We start from the raw sequence: 26198 nt of genomic DNA, 5'->3' as shown, positions 1-26198 counted from the left end.
CAATGCTGTATGAAGCCCTCAGCCACGGCCTATGAAACTCTCAGCCACAGCCCAAAAAATTTCAGCCACAGCCCAGTGGTGGCCTGTGTTATTGGCACCTATATCGGTGGCAGTCCCACGACCATAGATGTCTAGATTTAACCTTAAATGAAATCAAAACTATTTAGGCTGCTATTTGGTATGTTTGATGATTGGAGGGTGGATGATCAACTTGCCAATTTGCAGCCCTCTAGCCTCAGTAGTTTCTAAGATCTGAAGGCGGACAGAAAAAGTGCGGACGGACAGACAAAAAACCATCTCGATATACTTTTCTTGTACCGAAAACTAAAACCAAGATTTCTCGAGTTGAAAATCCTGCATATCGCACAGGGATGAATCTGGATTTGGGCAGTCTTAAGCACTTACCTATGAGATACAAAAGAATTCGTCGATTATAGACCATTTATCACCTTTAAATCATACTCTTCTTACATGCTGATATATTCAAATACTGAACAGACGCGTTTTTTATTGTGTCACAATCCGTAGATGGTTAGTGGTGATTCAGTATTCTGTAGGCGTCAGAGAGTGTTGACTGTTGGCTCGCACAAAGGCTCACAGTTAGAAATGAAAGTGAAAGTCTTCAGGCGTTTCCAGGTTTACCTTTCCTTCTTAGTTGGTCTATTTCTTTCCTTTCTCAGTCCGTCTCGGGGCATGTATGATTGGTTGGTTATTTCTTTTTCGATTTTCATGTTCATTTTCATTCTTGCAAGGAGAAAAAATATAAAACAGAGATCAGAACCCAAAATAGAATCGAATTTTGTAATTAATGTAGAGTAGTTCAGTCTTCAAAATCTATTACTGAACATTCAACTACAACAATTAATTAAATATTCGCTTTTATAGGCAATAAAGCAATTTTAACAATAACTAATTGTTAACACAAACGTATGATGCATAATAGAAATGCCCTTTCTTTCATGTTAAGAATTTGACATATTTGGGTGCGCTCACTTTCATGTAGAAAGGACACACCTTCAAAATCCATTGATATGCATACAATTATTACCTCTGCCGCTGCATCGAGTAACTAGTCTCATCCGGCAGCGGGCACTGTTCTCTGCCCAGCCGTACCTTTCATTTTGGCACCACACATATATAGAAGGGACAGCCTTTCCCTGAACCAGTATAGCTCATTGATTCCCTTCAACTGCAGCCATGGCTTCGAACACCGTCTCCCCCTTCCCCTTTCAGCTCGAAGATAGCATCAGTAACTTCGACCTGAGACGTTCGCGTTTCTGTCGCTGATTGTCATCGTCATCATCTTCCTCGCAGATTTGGTGCCGAAGGCATTCAGCCCCTTCGGGAGGAGTCTGGCTGTCTCGGCTGCCGACGTTTGGGAGAGGAACAAGGACCTGCTGGCTCGCGATGCCTCTGGACGCGCTGGGTAGGAGGCTTCTTCTCTTTTTTAACATTTGGTCATTCTCTTCGGTAGGAGTTTCTTTTAGCCAAGTTTGTGGTCTTTTGGATTTTTTTTTTTTAAATCCGTGGATGTTTTTGTTAAAATTACTTTATTGCCTATAAAAGCGAATATCTAATTAATTGTTGTAGTTGAATGTTCAGTAATAGATTTTGAAGACTGAACTATTCTACATTAATTACGAAATTCGATTCTATTTTGGGCTCTGATCTCTCTTTTATATTTTTACTCCTTGCTTCATAAAAATATTTTTAATATTTTTATAAAATAATATTAATATCTTGTCATAATAATAATAATAATAAAATAATAATAATAATAATAATAATAATAATAATAATAATAATAATAATAATAATAATAATAATAATAATACATATATTCTAGGATTGTCTATTCTTAGTTATTCATTAATTTTATTACCTGAGCAAGCTCCCTGTTAAGGTTTTTACTTATTCACTTGGGATATGAACGCGTCTGCTTTAACATCTAAATGAAACTTGCAGCTATTGGTTAGTTAATTCACTTAGGCTTTGGTAAATTATTTCGGTTAATTTATAATTAGATAGACCCAATCATATAAATAAATATTAAAAGATTTGATACTTGCATTATTATATTCTAATCTTCTTTTTCGCCTTCGTGACTTTTTAATGAGATTGTTTTATCATAAACAACTTTCTGGATCTCTCTTAAGCTAAAACAAAACGGAAAATTATATGTCATAAATTTAACTCCGTATGAATTTTTCCTTTTCTTTTTATTCCCGTTTGCATATCCCCTAAATATTTCACGTAATCTGTCACTCGGCTCTCTTTTCAACTTTACATAATCTGTCACTCGCCTCTCTTTTTAACAGCCGCTCTTTAGAACCTGTTATTGAAGTCCTGGATTCCCTGGCAAAGGCTGCAAGGAAGTGGGAGGAGCCACAAGAAAAGGTCGCAACACATCGATCATCGTAGGATTAAAAATAAGAAAAAGAAAAAACTGAAGAAAATGAAAAACGAACTTTCCCACCGAAGATATATATAAATCTTGCTTTTTACTCCCGCGTCTCTTTTCTCTAAGCCCGTATATGTTTCCGTGGATGTTTTATATATAGTTAACAAAATTGTTATCATTTTATTTTTGTATTAATGCTTATACCTTTGGCGTTCCAGTGTAGGCCAATTTGTGTACGTGTATTTTTTTTAAATCTTCCAAAGCTTTCTTATTCAACTCCATGTCAGATTATTTTTGTTTGTACAAAGTCCATTGTTATGCAAGTTTTTGCGTTGTAGGATCTATGCAAACGAATTTTCGTTTGCATGACAGATTTCTGTGCCCTGCAAACTAAATGTATTCCCTAGCCGAACAATGTTTCAGTTTCTCAGGGTTACAATAAGATGAAATCCTAAGAATAGAGACTATTATTATCCCTTAAATTCTCTCATTTCGATTACAACAAATTACCTTATGGCCAGTTAGGAAACGTATTGAAAATGAACTGAGTGTCATTTTTTTTTTTTACTTTTCTGAGGCCATTATAATACTTAACTCAACACTTTAGATGGAAGTGGACAATTTTCTGAACGTTTTTGGTAAAATAAGGTACCAAATGTAATTTTAATCTTTTATCTATAAAAGGAACAAATGTTTGCGGTAGACAAAGATAATATTTTTCTATTAATTTACAATATGTAGTTTTAAAAAATACCAGGCTACAGGATACCAGGGAAAATATGATATAGTTTACAACCGTGATGATAGTGCAGTCTTGGTGTCAACAGGGTGGGAGTGGCCGAGAACATAAAAGTTTACAATGATACTCTTGACTCTGAAATATGACCGACACTCATCAAGAGGACTGGTTCCTTTTACCTCGGAAAACTTCATCTAACGGAATGAAAAATGATTTTATCATCGACTTCCTTACGGTTTCTAAATGAATTTTGACTCACTGTCTCTCCCACCTTATTTTAAAGGCCCGTTGAAAATTTATTTTAACGGGTACCCAGCCATGTACTGGCCAGACCTACTGTTCAACAATGTGATTTATTTATAAACTTGCAATTTCACGGAAAGGCTCCTATACTGGATTGGATTATGACGATATGAAGTGAAGAAAATAATACTGAGAAAAATAAATAAGGATGAAAAAAAAAATTAAAAAGGCAGATAGTGCTGGTTGCAAATTGAATAAAATTGCTGAAAACAATAGGGAATAGAAAATAAAAATAAAAAGTAATAAAATCGAACAGTGGATGACAATAAAGTCATACTGGGGCTGGGGAGTGAAGAGAGAATCTTCATCACCTAAAATACCTCTGAAATAACCCGAAAATGGAAGTAAATGAATGAGAAAGTCATAGATTATTATCATTATTATTATCATTATTACAGCAGATAGATGAAACTTATTCACATGGAACAAGCCCACAGAGGCCATCGACTTGAAATTCAAGCTTCCAAAGTATTTTGGCTTCAGCCTCCGCCGCAGACCCCACACTATAGCAGTAACTGATCATGACACAGAGCTAGTGATAATCATTCACTGCCCTAGGGAAAACGCGAATCCGCGACATCTGAATGGAATTCCACGACACTAACCACTATGCGTGTTCTCTCTTTGACCTTGCTCGTAGGTCTCCTGCATCCTCATAATAAACAACAGATTCATTCCTTTGCTCTTCTGCAATCTTTCCTTTAACTCTTCTTTTTTTATAAGGTATCTTTATACGTTTAAGTATGCGGGTATACATACTATACATGCATCATACATACTTACATACATACATACATACATGGATACATACACACACACACACACATATATATATATATATATATATATATAATATATATATGTATGTATGTATATACACATATGTATACAAAGATGTATATATATATATATATATATATATATATATATATATATATATATGTATATACATATATGATACAAAGATGTTATATACTATATATATATACAAATATATATATAACTATATATATATATATATATATATATATAAATATATATATAGTCATTTATTAAAATCAAAAGAAAGTATAATGTCGTTTTGTATAAGGTGAATCCGCGAAGTAATACTCTACCAATCTTACAAGCCTTTCGTGATATCAAATAAATACTGATTAGCTTTCACTGAGTCACCCTTATATTCTTGGCCTATAGCTCACCATATGTTGATATTTCTTTGGAAGAATCCCGCGAAAAACAAGAAAGAAAATGAAACCAAAGAAAGATTAACGTATTAAAAAAAATTAGGCTAAAAGCAAACCTTCCATCCAACGTCCATTACATTTTTAACTCTCTTCAGAATACCTGTGGACAAGCTTAAGGGCAAGTCGGGATACAATGAAAAAAACATGAACTCTTCGAATAAAGTTCTTATTGCTCATTACTTTCTTATCTTTTGACCACAAGAAGTCAGAGAGCTTTGTGAGCCTTGATCTGCAAGTCTCAATTCTCAATGAATTAGGCAATATTTCTCTCTCTCTCTCTCTCTCTCTCTCTCTCAAAAGATTTGTATTCTCTCCCCTCCAACATCTTTTTCTAGTGAAAAATTTATATACTATGTTCCCTTCCAACCACTCCGTTTCTCTTTCTGATGATAATGTAATCATCTCTCTCTCTTCTCTCTCTCTCTCTCTCTCTCTCTCTCTCTCTCTCGTCTCTCTCTTTGCAATCTTTTTCTCTTTCCCTCTTTTCTCTTTGCTCTCTCTCAGAAGAGACTTGTATTCTCTCTCCTCCCACATATTTGTCTGGTGAAAAATGGATGTACTTAATGTTCCTTTCCCACCACTCTGTTTGTCTTTTTGATGATAATACAATCAAACTCTCTCTCTCTCTCTCTCTCTCTCTCTCTCTCTCTCTCTCTCTCTCTCTCTCTGTGTGTGTGTGTGTGTGTGTGTGTGAATGAGGAAAGAAGAACGTCCCCATACTGTCATCCCCCAAACACAACAGAAGGTTACCCAATCATCGCAACCAATCAACAACTGAATGATTCAGGCTGCCTACGAGACCGATTGAATCCCCGCGACAAAATGTCAGAGGTTAGGAGACAGGGCTGCGGTTGGCACACTCAGACACATGCTGCATCACTGAAAGTACAGGAAAAGTTTATTGTATGACTCGTCTGGTATGTCCCTCCTTGTCTACAATAATACTTTTATTCAAAAACAGCGTAAAATGAAAAGCGAAAAACATCCAATTGTATGCCTTTAAAGGGAGTGGGTCTGAACCGTTTGGTATTGCTGTGATATATTGCTTTTCTGAAAATGGCAGAAATAAAATTACGACAATTTCGTACTTGTATTCTACATAGAAATTTGAGGCCTCCCGGTTTTCATATGCATTTTATTATGTTTACTTTTGTTTACCTTTATTGATATTGATGTGCATGACTGGTTGATTTGCTGCAGTACGAAATGAATTCACTTTTTTTAATCTCTTTGTTCTATCGATTTGCATCCAGGGATATAAACTCAATTTGTCATGTTAATTTGCACATTACACACCCCGTGATTTTCAGGTCTTTGAACCACTGAAATGCACTGGATTACACCTCTCTCTCTCTCTCTCTCTCTCTCTCTCTCTCTCTCTCTCTCTCTCTCTCTCTCTCTCTCTCTCTCTCTCTCTCTCGCTTCCGAATGTGGCAGCGTTTTCCTACACAAAAGGGATTGTCAAAGGGATATCAATATTTCATACAGTGAATAGCGCATACTTTGTTTATTAAAAATGTAAAACAAAACAAGTAAAAATTCGAACAGAACTCCTTTTAGCAACTTTGAAATGACATATGAAAGTTAAAACAATGACAAATGATGAGCAATTTCCATGGCACAATAACTGCTCCTATCAGCAACAAGAATCATTGTGACTGCAGGGAGCATTTGCAGTTCGACTTCATTATTCGAAGTAGATGAAGCAAAAACGACCAGTTCTTCCATTCTTTGGAATCAGGTGAGGTCAAGTGGTCTTCCCTTATTCCTATTGCTTGGAGGCAGGATAAATGAGAGGTCCAGCCATTCTCATTATCCTGCTCCTTTTCCAAAGTTTAACGTGAGCGGTTTCTCACAGTTGCCTGCTGGGTGCTTTCCCATTTCTTCACTGAGTCAGCAAGGGCGTCAAGGACTTCGGTCAAGGGTTCCAGTGACCTGCTGTAAGAGGTAAAAAAGAAAGCAAAATAAGCATTAGCAATATGTCCTTACAATAGAGCAAGGTGATTCATAGCCTAATGTAAAATCCTACGGGTAAAAATCCTATATCCATTGTACGAAAAATTCCGGTGCGAGTCCAGGGATATCTGGCAGTAGCCATAGTTAAAACTGATAAATAATGACGCCTGATCACTACAAATGTTTTTAAGCCCCAAAAAGGCACCATCGCTCACTATTTTCGCATACCCGGGGAGTAGAGCTACAAACTACATTGTTGTTGTTGGTGGTGGGGGAGTAGGAAAGCCCTACGGAAAAACCTAAAAAGGTCTGAAAAAGGTGTTTCACGTTGAGTTAAAGGTACAGGAATTTTCGGATAGGATATTTATGATTTATCTATTAGAATGTAAATGTAAAAAATAAATAATGAGCATGTTAAACAGTACAGAACAATTACTTCTAATAAAATATAGCGAATTTATTTTAATTTTCCTCTATGAAACATATAACAACGTAGATTTTAGCACGCACCCCAAGTAAGCTGGAGGTCGGATCACCTTTGTTCTTTAGAATACTAAGTAAACAGTTGCCTCGTCTACGAATACAAAAAATAAACCTTGCATGTAAAGTAACATAAAGAATACTAACCTTCCGCGATAATAAGGATCATAAGTGAACTGATCCCTGTTGTCCTGCCAGTAATCAGCAGCTGAGACGGCTAAGGCGGTGGCATCATGCCCGGATGATTTCTTCCACAGGTCGTAGATGAAGATCAGAGCCACGACGATGAGAGCGACCCAGCTGACGGTCTTCACGTCCAGACCCGTCACGAGACTCTTCAGGTCGAGGCCGCCTGTAAGGCTCCTGAGGTCGACGTTCTTCAGACCTTGCTGAAGGCCTTGGAAGAGCAGTGGGGCGAGCGAATTTGATGCCATTTTCTTCTGTAGGAGAGGGGGTACAAAAATACTGTAGTTTACAATCACTTTGTTACACGATATGGTTCTTAATGGTGTCGCTGCTTCGTTTCCCGCCACCGGACATCATGATTTCTTCAAATTTCTTTGAAGCTGGAGCTCAAGGCTTTGTAGTGAAGAGAGTATCCAAAAAAGAGCAAATAATTTGAGAAGTTAAGAGGTTATTGTGGCTTTTACAATTTCATGTGTATATAAATATGAATATATATACACACATATATATGTGTGTGTGTGTATGTATTAGTCACTTATCACTCGCCATCCTTTATAATGAAAAATGAACTCATAATAGAGGGTGAGAATAATATCGTCGACAGTCTGTAAAAAGATATAGAAACACAGTTCTAAAAGCCAGACGTAATAAAGACTAACACAGGATCTTGTGTAGTATAAAAATAGCTACATATATTTACAGGTACCCATCACTCAACTTACTCTCTAGTGAAAATTCAGATCGCAATAAAGACTAAGACTGAGATCCTCTCTTGACCGCTTCTCAAAGGGGAATGGTGACCCAACAGACGAGCCCTTCCCCTTATATCGATCCGAAAAATGAAAGTTGACCCAAAGAGTCGTTGCGAGATACAGGATGCGCTGCAGTCCACAACCGGAACCGTGCATCACCACGCGTCTGAGGAATCTGCGGAAATCCGCAAAGCGGACGGTTCCGTAACGGACTTTTACGCGCACGATTTAGGTCCGGCCGGGTTGTATAATGGTTTTCAGACGTAATCTATGGTGTATTGCTATGCCATGGCCGGGGTTAATGAGTTAAAACCCACAATAATGTATATATGATGCTGAGTTTAACCTTTCTGCATTTTGGAAAAACACAGTATTATATCATTATTGTGGTTTTCAACTCATTCAGACGTAATGTGATATTGCGATGATGTAAACAAGAAATCGCTTCTGACGGAGTGATTTAGAGACAAAGTCAGGTACACATACACGCACACACACACACACACACACACATATATATATATATATATATATATATATATATATATATATATATGTGTGTGTGTGTGTGTGTGTGTGTGTGTGTGTGTGTGTGCATGTATATGTTTGTGTGAATGTATGTACGTACGTAACTATAAAATATGTGCTCTTATGACAGAGATCCATCTAACACAGGCTGCCCATAAAAACATTAACGAGCTGGATTTTATAGCGTTATATTTAATAAACAACTGTATCCCTCTTTGGCGTTTTAAATATATATTATATATATATATATATATATATATATATATATATATATATATATATATATATATATATATATCTTATATACACCGACATTCATCAAGTTTTCTTTTTTGGAAAAAACAGTACTTTCTCTCTCTCTCTCTCTCTCTCTCTCTCTCTCTCTCTCTCCAAAATAAATCATAAGCTTTCTCATGCATTATGCGTATGCTATATATAATATTCATCACATAATCACTTGAAAATTTAATTCTGGTTGACATTTAAGGTCTCTTCGAATTCAGTTGAAAAATGAACATTATTATCATTTCTATTTAAAGAAGAGATTTGTTATGATACAGTTATACATCGACACTTATAGCAATCATTCAGATTTTAGATATATTTTTATGAATTATTACAATGCTCTTAAAATATGGACAAAACGGGGATTAGGTAGTCCATCTTATCTAACTTTCTTATAAAGAGAAAATACAGATCGCTAGGTGACATTTCGAATGCTTGAAAAATTAAAAGCTGCTCTGTCTTTAATGACATTAACAAATCCTGCAAGACATTATAACTAGCTTTTGAGTTATAGAATTATCTCTCTCTCTCTCTCTCACTCTCTCTCTCTCTCTCTCTCTCTCTCTCTCTCTCTCTCTCTCTCAAGTGTAGTCCCCAGGAAACTGAAATACCATAACGTTGTGCAGCAGCGCATTAAGAATGGATACCGACAAGAACCGAAGAACAATATGATATTCTAACACAGCTCTCATAAAATATGGAGGGCGGTTCGTGTCTCGAGATTTCTTGCCGATTAAGTGTTGCCTCATCAAGGGAATTCTAAACGGCTGGTGGTGCTACACTCACAACTCGGTACAAACGACTGTCGCTTTGATGACGCAACACCTAAGCCAGTTGAAGGTGAACAGAATGTATAAATATTTGCTATTGGATTCCGAAGGTAATGTTTACCCGATAGAATAAGGAATGCGACTGATTTGATGAACTATTTCGTACGGCACTTCCTTTACTGAAGTATTACATGACTAGCAAATATTAGTCCTTGCATCCAATTCTGGTTTTATTGTTGCGTCTTGCATTCTGACACATGCACGTTGGATTAGAAATATACAAACAAACACGCGCATACATATTTATACAAACACAAACTTATGTGTATGTATATATATTGTATGTATGTATGTAATTGTTATGTATATATCTATCTATATATATACTATATATAATATATATAAATCTAAATATGATATCTATAATATATCATATCATATTTATATATATATATTATGTGTACATATATGTATACTATATATATCAAATTTAAAGAGAGAGAGAGAGAGAGAGAGAAAGAGAGAGAGAAAGGCCAACGATGAGTCACAGTTGATGTTATTAAATTACAAGGTAATTACGCACACTTCACGAATTAACAAGTCTGCTGAACAGAGATGACCATAAAATGCAGGAGATTATTCGGTACATTGAATTAGTCCGACAACTTTGGCCAATGAATTAATCAGTTAATTAATAAGTTAATCGGTTAATCAGTAAAACAAGGTTGTAAATTCATCTACATATTTGTATTTGAGCGGAAAACTGTTTACTGAACACACGTTACATAGTAAAATTTATAGATTAGATTTAACTCATTTTGCCAAATTTTTTCTAGTGTTCTAAAAAGATTTTGTCTACCATAACGAATAAATCTTCATGTTTTCATTCGAATGTATTAAAATTTATTCTCTGTGGTAAATATTTCAACCCATGTTATCGAATTTAACATATTGCACACAATAAATTCTAATACATGCAAACTTATTCATTATATCAAAGCTGAAACCTTTTTGTACATATTTAGTTGTGTTTGAAGCATTTTGATAACATCTAAGTTATAAGTGATATAATATTTTGCTTGGTTTTTAATATATTATTATTATTTTATTCTTTGCTCTATCACAGTCCTCCATTTCGACTGGGTGGTATTTATAGTGTGGAGTTCCGGGTTGCATCCTGCCTCCTTAGGAGTCCATCACTCTTCTTACTATGTGTGCCGTTTCTAGGGTCACACTCTTCTGCATGAGTCCTGGAGCTACTTCAGCCTCTAGTTTTTCTAGATTCCTTTTTCAGGGATCTTGGGATCGTGCCTAGTGCTCCTATGATTATGGGTACGATTTCCACTGGCATATCCCATATCCTTCTTATTTCTATTTTCAGATCTTTGATACTTATCCATTTTTTTCCCTCTCTTTCTCTTCAACTCTGGTGTCCCATGGTATTGCGACATCAATGAGTGATACTTTCTTCTTGACTTTGTCAATCAACGTCACGCTGGTCTGTTTGCACGTATCACCCTATCCATCCTGATACCATAGTCCCCAGAGATCTTTGCCTGATCGTTTTTTCTATCACTCCCTCAGGTTGGTGCTCGTACCACTTATCACTGCAAGGTAGCTGATGTTTCTTGCACAGGCTCCAGTGGAGGGCTTTTGCCACTGAATCATGCCTCTTTTGTACTGGTTCTGTGCAAGTGCCGGTATTCGCTTGCTATGTGGTTTATGGTTTCATTTTTCGTATTGCACTTCCTACATATGGGAGAGATGTTATTTCCGTCTATCGTTCTTTGAACATATCTGGTTCTTAGGGCCTGATCTTGTGCCGCTGTTATCATTCCTTCAGTTTCCTTCTTTAGCTCTCCCCTCTGTAGCCATTGCCAATTGTCATCGCTGGCTAGTTCTTTAGTCTGTCTCATGTATTGTCCGTGCATTGGTTTGTTGTGCCAGTCCTCTGTCCTGTCTGTCATTCTCCTGTCTCTGTATATATCTGGGTCTTCGTCTACTTTTATTAGTCCTTCTTCCCATGTACTCTTTAGCCACTCGTCTTCACTGGTTTTCAGATATTGCCCCAGTGCTCTGTTCTCGATGTATACGCAGTCCTCTATACTTAGTAGTCCTCTCCCTCCTTCCTTTCGTGTTATGTATAGTCTGTCCGTATTTGCTCTTGGGTGAAGTGCTTTGTGTATTGTCATATGTTTCCTGGTTTTCTGATCTATGCTGCGGAGTTCTGCCTTCGTCCATTCCACTATTCCTGCGCTGTATCTGATCACTGGCACTGCCCATGTGTTTATGGCTTTTATCATATTTCCACCATTGAGTTTTGACTTGAGTATCGCCTTGAGTCTCTGCATATATTCTTTCCTGATCGTGTCCTTCATCTCTTGGTGTTTTATATCCCCTCCTTCCATTATTCCCAGGTATTTGTATCCAGTCTCATCTATGTGTTTGATGTTGCTTCCATCTGGTAGCTTTATCCCTTCCATTATTATTATTATTATTATTATTATTATTATTATTATTATTATTTTATTAATATTATTTTTTTTTTTTTAGCAATTCATAAAAGAATATGGAATGATGGGTTGGAGAATAGCAAAGATTAAAACGTGCTGGAGTCTTAAAAGTAATATATATATATATATATATATATATATATATATATATATATATATATATATATACATATATATATGTAGATATATATATATATATATATATATATATATATATGTATGCATATATATATATATATATATATATATATATATATATATATATATATACATATATATATATAATATATATATATATATATATATATATATATATATATATATATATATATAAGTGCGTGTGTGTGTAAGTGAGCGAGATTTTGTGTTTTCGAAACGTATGACTTTTTTTACATTAACAAATATTATGCCACAAATATCTTAAATACAGACCAGGAGTATGTTACCTTGTTCTTAATAGCTAGAAGGTCAGTCACTGTCTAGTCGCTGTTTCAAGACCAAAAGCCACTGTCCGATTCCTTCCAGAAACACTAATCATTCACAATTCTCCTTGAGTGTAAGTTGTCCTCAAGGTACAGTGAATTCGATACTGAACGCCACATATTGGTTTATTATATATATAAATATATATATATATATATATATATATATATAATATATATATACTATATATATATATATATATATATATATATATATATATATATAATATATAATATGGAGCCAACTATTTACAGTTGCAAGTCATGACATTTCCCAATATTACGCAATGGAGTAATGAATAGTAATTGCAGGACAGACTTAGTCAAGTAATTAATCACTCTCATTTGATCACATCAGTGGCTAATTGATATTGCATTCATCAAGGAACGCTGGAAAATATAATAAGCACTTATGGCTCTATTTGTAATTCCGACTGTCGAAATGGCTTAATTAATCATCTCGTGAAATCGTTTCGTCGAGCGTTATCATCCATATCCTGAGATACGAGATGGTTTCGATTATCTGTTCGGAATGAGTATTGGCTGGAATTTTAAGAGAAACTTTGCCACTGTTCAGAAGCGCTATGCCAATTTGTCTTAATTTATTTCGTATTTCATTTGCTGCACGCATGCTGTTCATTTGTGTTTATTTTATCAGTAGTTTGGCATATAAATCTACCGATATAGCAACTGTCACATATACTATTTATGTTTATGTCTATCAGCAGTTTGGTATGTTCATTTAATTGGTATATCAGTTTTCATAGATACTAATTTTTTTTATTTCTATCAGTAGTTTGGTATATTCATTTATTTCATATACCAGTTTTCATAGACACTAACTTTTTATGTTTATTTCTATCAGTACTTTGGTATATACCTTTGCTATGTATTTCTATTTGTATTTTCCGATATTTCGGTCTTCATACAGCATGTTTTCCTTTTTCATACAGACGTATTACAAATTTTCAAAGATTCCTAAGAAGCTATCGCCCTCCTAGGGGTGTCTAGTAATCAAGTTGCAAACGACGACAATGAATGAGCAAAAATAACAGAGGTCAAAAATAGCAATTCTGTTCTATGATTATTTATTCGTAAAGGAAAATAACTTAGATCACACGCAGAGGTACTATATAACACGAATCAATAATAACTTAACCTCTCAAGGGAGGGAACACGGTGATTCGCCTATGGCACAACAACATATACGAAAACACAGAGTGCCCATCATGGAGATGAGGTAATGAAAGACATGGCGACTTTTTTCATAGTTTCTTTACGAAGAAAGATTCTTGGCGCTTTTCTCCTGGGTACTTTCCCACTTCTTGACTGCGTCGGCTAGAGCATCAAGGACTTCTGTCAGGGGCTCCAAAGACCTGCTGAGAATGTGAGAGTAAAAGAAAAATGAAGATCAATTCTAAAATGATTTTATCAACATATGAAACTGTGATTAAGCTCTGTGGCAAATTCAAGGGGTCGGGGGGAATATGGTCAAGTGGGCCCCCAATGGATATGAATGATATAACATAGTTTTCTCTCAATAAATCATTATTAGTAGCAAAATCTGTTATTTAGTTATCATTATATATATATATATATTATATATATATATATATAATATATAATTTAATATATATATATATATATATATATATAAAGTGCAGCCCCACCCTTCCCAATGAAAGATTTATGGATCCACTTCTGAGTTATTTTAAGCTGATCATACACTTGATTACATTTAATGAATCTATGATAGCATTTCATTTCCAAAGCGTTGATACACATATATGTGTGTGTGTGTGTATGCAATGCTCCTATTAACTATTCATGCACCTGATCATGCTTCACGAAGCATGACTTTATGTTATATCCAAGAAAGCAGTCTTCCAGACTCAGAACCGTATATAAATGACTCTACAAACCTTCCACGTGAGTAAGGGTCATAAGTGAACTGATCCCTGTTGTCCTGCCAGTAATCAGCAGCCGAGAGGGCCAGAGAGGAGGCGTCGTAACCGTAAGATTTCGTCCACCAGTCGTAGGATGAAGATCAGAGCCACGACGATGAGAGCGAGCCAGCTGACGGTCTTCACGTCCAGGCCCGTCACGAGGCTCTTCAGGTCGAGGCCGTCTGTCAGGCTCCTGAAGTCGACGTGCTGGAGGCTTTGCTGCAGCTGGTAGGCGATTGGGGCAACGGCGTTGGAAGACATCTTGTTCCTTCAGAATGAAACAAGATCATTATTAATGGCGGTTCGTGGTGATATTGTTTGCATTATTCATATCTTTTTTTTCTTTCTTTTTTTTATAGATCTTAATCTTTTCCTAACTCTGACCTCGGAATAACTTTAACCATCTGAGCGACTGGGTAAATTATAGCCACATTTGTCTCTTTACCTCAAATCCTAAATACATAATAATATAATAATAATAATAAATAATAATAATAATAATAATAATAATAATAATAATAATAATAATAATAATAGTAATAATAATAATAATAATAATAATAATAATAATAATAATAATATTTAGATAGAAGACCCTCTTTCAAACATGTTCTATTGAAGGAGATTGCTGCTTCAGCTGCATTGATTTTATAGAAGTTCTTTTCTATTTTATTCTTCAATAGAACAAATGATAATAATAATAATCATCATCATCAACATCATCATCATAATCATCATCATACTAAATAAATAGATAGATAAATAAACTAAAATCTAAAATTGTACTCTTTCCAGCAGACTATTGTTTAAATTGCTTTCAACATCTCAGTTAATAAGCTAGAAATTTATTTCAAGTAGATTTGGGTCACGAGGCTCTTACGGTTTAACTGCTTATCGTGAATGATTTTTAAAATAGTGAATAGCCAATCTGGCATCTTTTTTATTATGTTGACCATGGATATCTTCGACGGCTTCGCAACTGGAAACACATTAGGACCATACTTAGTCGCTGTGTGGATTGTAGGGAGTACTTAATTAGGAGATTTTGTCAGGAAAACTCCTTTCGCCCCATATCTCGATTTTGTATAAAGCGTTTTAAGTGTAAAAAAGAAGAAGAAAAAAAAACAATTTTGGGAAACATTTCTGAAATTTTGGCAATATTGTCACAAGACAGAACGTGGATAAAATAGATGAGGAGTTTGAAGTTTTCAATGATTCTGAAATATTCCACATTACTTGAAGGTATTTGAGTCTTATGTTGATTAATAACCTGCATTCTGAAATATTCGAAATACTCACAAAATATTTTATTCAAAAGTTATTGATAAAATGTCGATAAGCTTTCTCATAAAATTTGATTGACTGATGAGAATCCCATCAAATCACTTGACCTAGAGGACAATATAAGTTTTTTTAAAGCTAGTTGAGAAAGAATGATTTCTGAAAAAAGTAATGTCTTTGTCATTTTGTTTGGAATGTTTAAATCTGATTCTTATAATACAATGTATGCACAGTGTGAGGTATACAACATGTATGGTTGAATGGATGTCTTATGAAAAAAATCAATGAAGTATTTTTTCAAGCCTCAGTTTTTTTCTTTCTTTTTTTTTACCCTTAAAATCGATAGCTGGCGTTGATGACCTTAGTCCCTTTGTTGCCTTTTTAAATCGTATTTACCAATCAATCTATTGAGATATAATTTTTTACATAGGTATGTATATTACATACACACACACACACATACATATATATATATATATATATATATAATATATATATATATGTGTGTGTGTGTGTGTGTGTGTGTGTGTGTGTGTGTGTATACACCGCATCTACATATGTCCTTTAATATCTAATTCGTTCTACCCCGAAATTGATATATTTTCATATATGTTAACCGAAGGGGAATTTTTTAGTCGACAAGAAATTAGTCGGCTCACGAGCGCCAACCATCGAACCAACAAATCTTGTTGGTTCGATGGTTCGCGCCCGTGAGTCGACTAATTTCTCATCGACTAAAAAAAAAATTCCCCTTTGGTTAACATATATGAAGATATATTAATTCCGGGGTAGAGCGAATTAGATATTAAAGGGCATTTGTCGCTCGATGTATGTATATGTATGAGTCATGGTAATATGATATGAGACATATATATATATATATATATATATATATATATATATATATATATATATATATATATATATATATATATATATACGGACGTTTATGTCTCATAGGATATTCGGTCCTGATACAAAATGAAGACTTACTTTTATTTGCGAGAACTGAAGCAAACGGTTGCGGCGGACGTGTGGGTGGTTGTGAGCGCTGTGGGAGCCTTTACGTCCCGGTAGACAGTGAGAGTCTGAGAGGCAATTCACTTTCCTTTATACCGTGACAAGAGGGAAAGGATTGGCCTTGAGATGACTGTAGCGATAAACAAAACCGGACCTCCTGCGACCTGACCTCAGCCGGTTACCGGGATTTCCGCCGCCCGTGGTTGTGAAGGATCTCTCTCTCTCTCTCTCTCTCTCTCTCTCTCTCTCTCTCTCGTTTGTTGTTTACCTCTAGGTATGAAATAGAATTGAAATGAAAGCCTTTACTGACTGATACAATTTTGCTTCTTTGTGGATCTTCTGTGAAGGAGTTTCTCTCTCTCTCTCTCTCTCTCTCTCTCTCTCTCTCTCTCTCTCTCTCTCTCTTCTTTACTTCTAAGTATAAGGTATAACTTGAAGCCTTTATGGCTTTCTGCCAAACTTTTTTCTGGACATTTAGAGACAATTAATAGACAGAGAATCGAGAATCGTAATAAGCTTCCAAAGAAGTGAATGTTATTTTGTAATAATAAATATGAAAATAAAAACAGAATTCATACGTGTGTGTAAGTGTTCTCATGTGCATCAAAATTAACCATAGAGCTGTATTTTTTATTTCTGCTTACTTCATATAATTTTTCTTTAACATATTTTTCTCGCATGGTATCTCTCTCATAGGTTCTATATTTATTAGATATAGGTATTAACCTTGTAATGCTCTCTCTCTCTCTCTCTCTCTCTCTCTCTCTCTCTCTCTAGTTAAAGCTTTTGAGTAGGAGCTTCACGAAACATGCGCTTGTATAATAGCATATTTCCCATTTCATTTTAAAGTCAAAAGTATTCCAGGAACTGGTTATTACCAAGTTCGCCGACGACTTGCAATTGATCACAAGGATTTGATCGAATTCCCACTAACCCACTCACGAACCAACCTCCTACCTCCCCCACCCCCTCACCCCGTACCATTGCAAACGTACCATGAGCAAGAATCCAGCTCATTAGCATGGGGGCGTGATAATTGGGCTTCTCATCTATGCGATAATTTTCCATTAAACTCCTCCGTAGCTTTCGCAGAGTTTATATTTAGTGTTCATAAGCAAACGATAACTGCTGGCGTTAATTGTATCATAATATGTGAATTTTGTTACGTGATATATTTAAAAGTAACCGAACGATTTGAATATATATATATATATATATATATATATATATATATATATATATATATATATCATATAGTATATATATATATATATATATATATGATATATATATATGTGTGTGTGTGTGTGTGTGTGTGTGTGTGTGTGTGTGTGTGTGTGTGTGTGTGTATAGTCAACATTAATAAAAGATCATTTACTCTGTTGGTACCACGGGAGCGGAAAAGATAAAATGAAGTAAAGTAGAGAGGAATGTATGGGGCAATACTATTTACACTTTGTTTGGCCATTAAAGGCTTATATACTTCCCCTCCCTTCTCTCTCCCACAAACCCCATCTTCTCTCTCTCTCTCTCTCTCTCTCTCTCTCTCTCTCTCTCTCTCTCTCTCTCTCTCGTTTGTTGTTGTTTACATAAATGCTCACAGACTATCGTGTTTTGTAACCTCTCTCTCTCTCTCTCTCTCTCTCTCTCTCTCTCTCTCTCTCTCTCTGTACTCTTATTGAAAAGACTGCCATTATGGCTGAAGGCTGAAACAATTAATACATGATGTTAATAAGAATTGCTTTGTCAAATTGCCTCTACATAGACACCATATTTTTCGACAAGGCTGTGTGTGTGTGTGTGTGTGTTTATCTAGCTTTTAAAGTTTGCAGATCTCTTATCAGGACTAGGACTCATTCATTACAGCTGGTTTATATACTGCATATCATGGGACGTTGGTCGTTCATATGACGATGGTATAATTAATTTCTTGTGATTGTTCCTTTGTTTTCATTAAGGGCTTTCAGGGTTTTTCAGAGTTTTTTTCGCCATAGATGTTTAGCCAGTGGAGGCTTAGAAAACCAATAATTAAGAAAATAAAAACGAATAAATATATAATCTTGTATATGGAAAGTTATACTTTATCCTGATGAAAGAGAAATTGCTCTATTAGAATTGAACATAGAATCTAAACCAAAGGCCAAGCGTCTGGACCTATGAGGTCATTCAGCGCTAAAACGGAAATTGACAGTAAAAGTTTAAATGTGTAATAGGAAGAAAACCCCTGCAGTTGTTAGGAGAGGGTGGAAAGGAAGATGAAAGAAAGAGATTATGAAAGGAGGTACAGTAAAAAGAACGAAAGGGGCTGAAGGCACTGACAAGCTTAGCAGTCAACGCAATGCAGAACCAGACAGTCTGACTCGACGGTGTAACCCGACATATGTACGATTTTTCCCAGCGTCAATTTTTAATACACTGAATAAGATGCTTTTTCCAATCAACGCCAATCAACGTGTTAACGAACTGCAGGTCCCTGCCCTGCGAATCCGCAAATAGGTCAGTTGGTCGATATCAAAGCCTAGAGCTGAAATTTAATTTGCAGCAATAATTAAAGTATTATTTGTTGAAGCTTCAAAGCTAAATGGATTATTACTTTTTAATCCAAACAGCGAACTCTTCGATAGGATATTTATAGACTACACACCAGTCACATTTTGATCAAAGCTTTTATTTTTTTTTTTGCCTTTTATATCGCTTGTTTGATGATGAGGAGGGAGAATGCTTCCGATCCGTGTGGGAATACTGGACCTTCCCGGGAGAAAGTCACGCGGCGTTCATTTTTAATGCCTTTCTTGAGAAAATTGCATTGGTATTTATGTCTTTATTATTGGGGTTTCTTGGCTATTTACCCGCTACGGTGACGAATTACTCAACGACTATGTGAAGACCAAACCAAAGGTAGAGGGGAGAGGAGGAGATTAATAGGCATTTCTCTCATCCGTTAGCCATTTTTCCGTGATCTTTCAAACTGCAGTGTTATCCTTTGAATTTACTAATCATTATTTCAACACCTACAGAGATGAAGCGGAGTCTCTTCCTCTTGGATCCAAAAGCTCTAACACTTAAGCTTTTTTTAAAAGTGGTGCTGGATTTCTTTTATTTATTTTTTTACAAGAAAGAGGGTGGGTTAATAAAAACTTTCAAGCAAAATAATATAGCAACACTATATTGTAACAAAGCAGTTCTTCGAAAAAGATCAGCAATCAGTCGTTAACTCCTATGGTTCTCTCGGCACAGATAGAATGCAATTCAAGGACACTTCGCGCGTTGTTATCTTGCTGCAGCTGGTGGTGGTACTTTTATATTCGCTTGTCCATTAGCTCTGCAAACTTGTAAATTAGTTCATGTTTATCTCTTTTAGCGAACGTTTGGTTGAAGGGATGGGTTAGCTGATTGCACAACGTTTGCACAAATTATTCACTATCAAAAATAAAAGCATTACGAGGTTCCAGGCGGAATACTTAGTAGCAAACCCCATTTGAGGTATTCTGTATTCAATATTTACATGGTCATTAAAAATTTCCAGTGAGTAAAGGGGGGGCGGCGAAAAATACGGGTTTTAAGACGCTGGCTGAAAGTGGTATAAGCCCTTTAGACAATAAAACGAAATAAATAAATTAATTAATTAGTTAATTAATTAAATAATTATATATATATAAATGAATGAATAAATAAATCAATAATTATTTAAATAAAAATATTCAAATGACATACATATAAATGTATATATATATATATATATATATATATATGGTATATATATATATATATATACATATATATATATATATATGGTATATATATACATATATATATATATATATATATAATATATATATATATATATATAGATCACCCAGTTGTGTACTCTTCATTCTTGATTGTCAGGATAGAAGGATTAAATGACAAATGGGTTTAACCCACTGGCTTTCAACGTGGCTACCAATTCCATCGAAATAATCTCCACTCTTGTTCCGTTAGGGGATAAGAATGTCCTATCCAGGCAAGTTACCTTCCTGATACGTAAAGCTATCCGATGATCTGGTAAGTGGCTTGGAATTAATCCTGCCGGATAAGGCTGAGAGTGTGCTTGATGATCTGTGGATCATCCTTATCAATTAGCATTAAGGAATTACTGTTGATGGTCCAGGAATATAATCTTTTCAACCAGATTTGTCGTTCATTTCGAGATATGCATTGAGTAAACAGTTAGATCCTGAACCAGAATATGCTCAGATCTAAATTTAATACTCATCTGGTCACATTAGGACAACGTGTATATTTTCATGTGAAATCAAACACTAAGATATACATATACACACTACATAAAGATACTATATATATATATATATATATATATATATATATATAATATATGTATATACTATATATATATATAATATCATATATATAATATATGTATGTATGTATGTGTGTGTGTCTGTCTGTCTGTCTGTCTGTCTGTCTGTGTCTGACCAGATGAGTGTCAAATTTAGATCTGAGTATATTCAGGTTCGGGATCAAACTAATTGATAAGGATGATCCACAGATCATCAAGCACACTCTCAGCCTTATCGGGCAGGATTAATTCCAAGCCACTTACCAGATCATCGGATAGCTTTACGTATCAGGAAGGTAACTTGCCTGGATAGGACATTCTTATCCTTGAACGGAACAAGAGTGGAGATCATATCGATGGAATTGGTAGCGACGTTCAAAGCCAATGGGTTAATCCCAGTTGTCATTTAATCCTTCTATCCTGACATTCAAGATTAAACAGTCAAACAACTGGGTGATCTTTGACCTTATTCTAATGTACGTAGTTCAGTAAGTCCATGGGAATGGGGTTGCTAGGCCCATGCTATTTCTCTTGACTTAAACAGACGATGATAGTTATTGACAGCTTGGGTGACCCGTTGGGCTCAGGTTGGGAACGAACCACTGAACACTGTAATATGGTCTTAGTGTTGCTCCATAAAATAGGATTTGATTATCTCCTTCACAATTTGTCTCGTAACGGTCCAGTATAGATTAATTTAAGCAAGTGTATTGAGTATCAATATACCTCCTATCGTTATTCCGTTTCTGCAAGATAATCTTTATTCATTTGCCATGATTATTTTTGACCGTGCAAGGTCGCTGGGGCATAACACTGTATCACTACGCAAGACACGCTCGAACCGGCTCTATCATTCAGAAAACCTATGGCTGTCTTCTGGATTTGGTCTCCTACCTGCGCACTTTACTAAACACTGTAAATCAAATGAAACACAATAATTGTATATCCATACAGACGTACAATGTATGTACACACATGGACGGACACGGCTAAAACACATACACACACACACACACACACACACACACATATATATATATATTATATATATATATATAGATATATATATATCTATGTGTGTGTGTTTGTGTGGGTGTGTGCATAGCTGTACGGTCTGTTGAACCTTGACATCGAACATTGATGGGTGGAGGTAATATACATACATACATACATACATCCATACATACATACATACATACATACATACATACATACTTACATATATATATTCATATATATATATATATATATATATATATATCTGTTTTATATATATATGATATATATATACGTATATATATATATATATATATATATATATATATATATATATATATATATTTAAATTCTTCTCCGAACTTGATAGATCAATTGAAAGGAAATAAATTTGCTCATACATACCCATGTACAATGTGTGCACAGCATCGCATTCACACACACACACACACACACACACATATATATATATATATATATATATATATATATATATATATATATATATGTGTGTGGTTGTGTGTTGTTGTGTGTGTGTGTGTGTGTGTGTGTGTGTGACTCATGTGAATGCGTGTGTGCACATTGTACATGGGTATGTATGAGCTAAATTTATTTCCTTTCAATTGATCTATTAAGTTCGGGGAAGGATTTAAATATATATATATATATATATATATATATATATATATATATATATGTATAACAGATATATATATATATATATATATATATATATATATGAATATATATATATGTAAGTGTGTATGTATGTATGTATGTATGTATGTATGTATGAATGTATATTACCTCCACCCATCAATGTTCGATGTCAAGGTTCAACAGACCGTACAGCTATGCATGAAGGATATTACCTAGGACTTGTGAATGGCATACTGACTATCCGTCTAGGCATCCTGAGTGCCATCCAGAAGGCCGGAAATGTCCTAATCTGGGTATTAAATCCTTCTTTCAATCTCAGCAAACAGTAGCAGTAATTAGGTTTGCTCTCGTAACTGAAGGCTCGTCTCTGAACTAAGGGATTTTGCTTACAATCTCCTTTGTAGACAGTATGTAACAATTACACACACAAAGAGAGAGAGAGAGAGAGAGAGAGAGAGAGAGAGAGAGAGAGAGAGGAAAAACGGAAAAATGCTCTTTGATTTCCGAAAGCAGGGAAAATATGTTTGCAAGTGTTTGCAAAAGCGAGATCTAATTATTCTCGACATCTGTCGGCTGTTGGGCAACCTTAGTGATATTTTCTTGTTATATTCGAGACGCTAAATGGATATATTGTTCAGCGGGAGCTAGTCATTTATAATGACGGAAGTAATGGATTAAAGTTTGTTTTTTCTTCTTCTTTGCTAATATCGAGGTTCCGCCTAACAAATGATAATGTATTTGTTGAATTCCTTTTTTAAATTTGATATTTGTCCGCCATTCTTCCTTTGCTTTCGGTATAAATTAGTCTTCGCTTAAAAAATTAACGATATTTTAAAATTAATTAAAATATTTTCTCCCACAATTAAGTAATAATAATAATATCAATAAAAGCGCTTTTATAAATCATTACAATCCAGGACTGAATACTATTGTGGACCTTTAATCATATCCCAGTCTCGACATTGAGAAAATTCGCCTCAATAATAATGATAAACATAATGATAATAACAAAAAGATGTAATATTATATATATATTATATATATATATATATATACTATATATATATACTATATATATATATATATATATCACTTATCAGCCCGCCGAAATAGAGCCAATGTCTGAATATTCCATTTTACACGCCTAAGTTAAGAAGGCTAAAAGTTTAAGGGTATTTGCCAAGCATGATATTTAACAAATGTCAACCGCATCTAAATCAGGAGCGCCCAGCCTTTTCGCGGAAGGATATTTCATAAAACGGATTGTATTTTTTTTTTTTACCTTGTTTTTAAATCACTTGAATTCCATCCGTTTATTCACCTCGGCCTCTACAGAAGTATATAAAAAAAGATTACTATTCTCGGGTAATAATAAATCTAACGGTTGCCAGTTCAGCTAGTGACCTACATAATAGAACCGGCTTTAGGTAGGAGTTAAGCTGGTGCTACTCTGGGCTGTTATCTACGCGTCACTTCATGAATATAATTTGTCGACCGCACAATATAGAAATGGACGTTAATAATACTTTGATCCCCGAGGTGGCTAGTACTAAACACGGCATCCGAGGGAGCTTCCGCCATGTTTAGTACTATAGTAGATTCACATCAACCGTGCATTTGATGTCTAGGGCCGTCCCTTACGACGCTCCTGATTGGCTGTTGATAAGCCAATCACAGTGCTGGAAACTCTCAGTCTCTCGAGAGAGTTCACATAGGCAGGGATACGTCTTTCAAAATCATCCCTCAGGAGAGGTGGAACATACACCATACCTATGTGAACTCTCGAGAGAGACTGATAGTTTCCAGCCCTGTGATTGGCTTATCAACAGCCAATCAGGAGCGTCGTAAGAGATTGGCCTAGACATCAAATGCATGGTTGATGTGAATCTACTATATCACCTCGGAGTAGGTGATGCGTGTATATACAAGCCAAAGTAGCTCCGTCGAGATGGTATTCTGGTAGGGTGTTTTGATAGGTGATATTATATTAGGAATAAACGGTATACAACTGATCTATATTATTCACTATAGCATTTGCATACATATTACTAGTGAATGGTTTCTTTAGGAAGTTCTCGTATAGCTAAAGTAATAATGGGCATGCCTCTCTATCGCCCAAAGGATGAAAACCGATGAAAATCGTTTTCATCCTAACACTTGTAGAGCATAAATAGATAAATGGGGAAAAAATGTCAAGTTAAGGTCCTTACCAGGGATATAAGTCGCGTGATCAAAAACGCTGATTCTCCAAAGAAGACGTCATTAGCAAATTGTCCAGGAAGCTCTCTCATACAGAGGATGTACGCACAGACAAAATACATACATCTTTCTAGTTGCTGCGACTACATATTCTTTTTGTTTGTCTTGAATCGTCATTATTTGCCCATTTATTTTACCGCCGATCCTGTCTACGAGGCTTATAGTTCCCTTCACGGCCTGACCTTCCTGATTTTTCAAGGCAGGATGAAAAGAACGGACTTACTGAGAATGATAACTCATTTGACTGTTGACATCGCCGGCTGGGGTCCGTCATCCTTCCTCAGAAAACATAACGCATTGTGCGTTACAGTACGTAAAACATCCACGAAACATAACAGTGAAAAATGCGGAGAAGAATCGAGTGCTGTCCAGTGGTGGCCTCAGCCACGACCCATCAAACTCTTAGCCCGGTGGTGGCCTATGTGGTTGGTACATATAGCGCTGCCAGAAGTAAGATTAATGCTAATTTTAACCTTAAATATAATAAAAACTACTAAGGCTAAAGGGTTGCGATATGGAATGTTTGATGATTGTAGGGTGGATGATCAAAATTCCAATGTGCAGCCCTCTAGCTTCAGTTCAGTAGTTTTTAAGATCTGAGGGAAGACTGTCAGACAAAGTCTTTTACAAAAATCTAAAAAGGGCGAGAAATCCTCTCAGAATAAGAACAACGGAAAGTTGCAGCGGCAAATCTGTTCAAAGATGACCGGAGCGGGATTGATAATCCGGAGAACGAGGACCGACTATTCCTAGAATGACAAGCATTTATTTTGTTTAGTTGCATCCTTCTTATTTATGAAAAAACAAGGCATTTTCATGGACTTCAAAACATTTTGTCTCTTATTCACCGAAAAAAAAATCCAACGTAGTGAAAATTATCTATCTAACCTATTCAAAGTATATCAAATTATATGAATTAATTTTGCTTGGTATTTATGTCATCCTTTTGTTCTATTTTGGTCAAAAGCAGTTTCATATAAAAACGAGACTATGATAGAAACATAAAATGGTACCGTGCCTTCAAAATGCGCTGTTTTCTCTTCATTCCCATCAAAACG

The 26198-nt window shown here is 35.3% G+C and overlaps 1 protein-coding gene, 1 long non-coding RNA gene and 1 pseudogene across 2 annotated transcripts; 1 reads left to right on the top strand and 2 right to left on the bottom strand.

Annotated features, from left to right (window-relative positions):
* The first annotated feature begins 1261 nt into the window (after positions 1-1261).
* Positions 1262-2859, top strand: LOC135220194 (uncharacterized). Its single transcript, XR_010315601.1, has 2 exons — positions 1262-1426; positions 2319-2859. It is a non-coding gene; the product is annotated as an uncharacterized LOC135220194 (long non-coding RNA).
* A 3320-nt stretch (positions 2860-6179) lies between these two features.
* Positions 6180-8140, bottom strand: LOC135220193 (uncharacterized). Its single transcript, XM_064257476.1, has 3 exons — positions 8032-8140; positions 7271-7563; positions 6180-6625 (listed from the first exon to the last, which is right to left on the bottom strand). The coding sequence occupies exons 2-3, from the start codon at positions 7555-7557 to the stop codon at positions 6523-6525; spliced, it is 390 nt and encodes a 129-aa protein (XP_064113546.1). The 5' UTR covers positions 7558-7563; positions 8032-8140; the 3' UTR covers positions 6180-6522.
* A 5570-nt stretch (positions 8141-13710) lies between these two features.
* Positions 13711-16951, bottom strand: LOC135218811 (uncharacterized; annotated as a pseudogene).
* Between the last annotated feature and the right edge of the window lie 9247 nt (positions 16952-26198).

This window comes from Macrobrachium nipponense, chromosome 1 (assembly GCF_015104395.2).
Source record: "Macrobrachium nipponense isolate FS-2020 chromosome 1, ASM1510439v2, whole genome shotgun sequence".
Lineage (NCBI taxonomy): Eukaryota > Metazoa > Arthropoda > Malacostraca > Decapoda > Palaemonidae > Macrobrachium > Macrobrachium nipponense.
Note: the sequence above shows the minus strand (reverse complement) of the source record. Positions and strands in the feature narration are given on the sequence as shown.

What these genes read in the sequence shown, in the direction of transcription:
- LOC135220193 (XM_064257476.1), bottom strand. Translation starts at nt 7,557, where the DNA reads ATGGCATCAAATTCGCTCGCCCCACTGCTCTTCCAAGGCCTTCAGCAA. An exon ending in GATCCTTATTATCGCGGAAG is followed by an intron (nt 6,626 to 7,270) that starts GTTAGTATTCTT and finishes TACCTCTTACAG; the next exon opens with CAGGTCACTGGAACCCTTGA.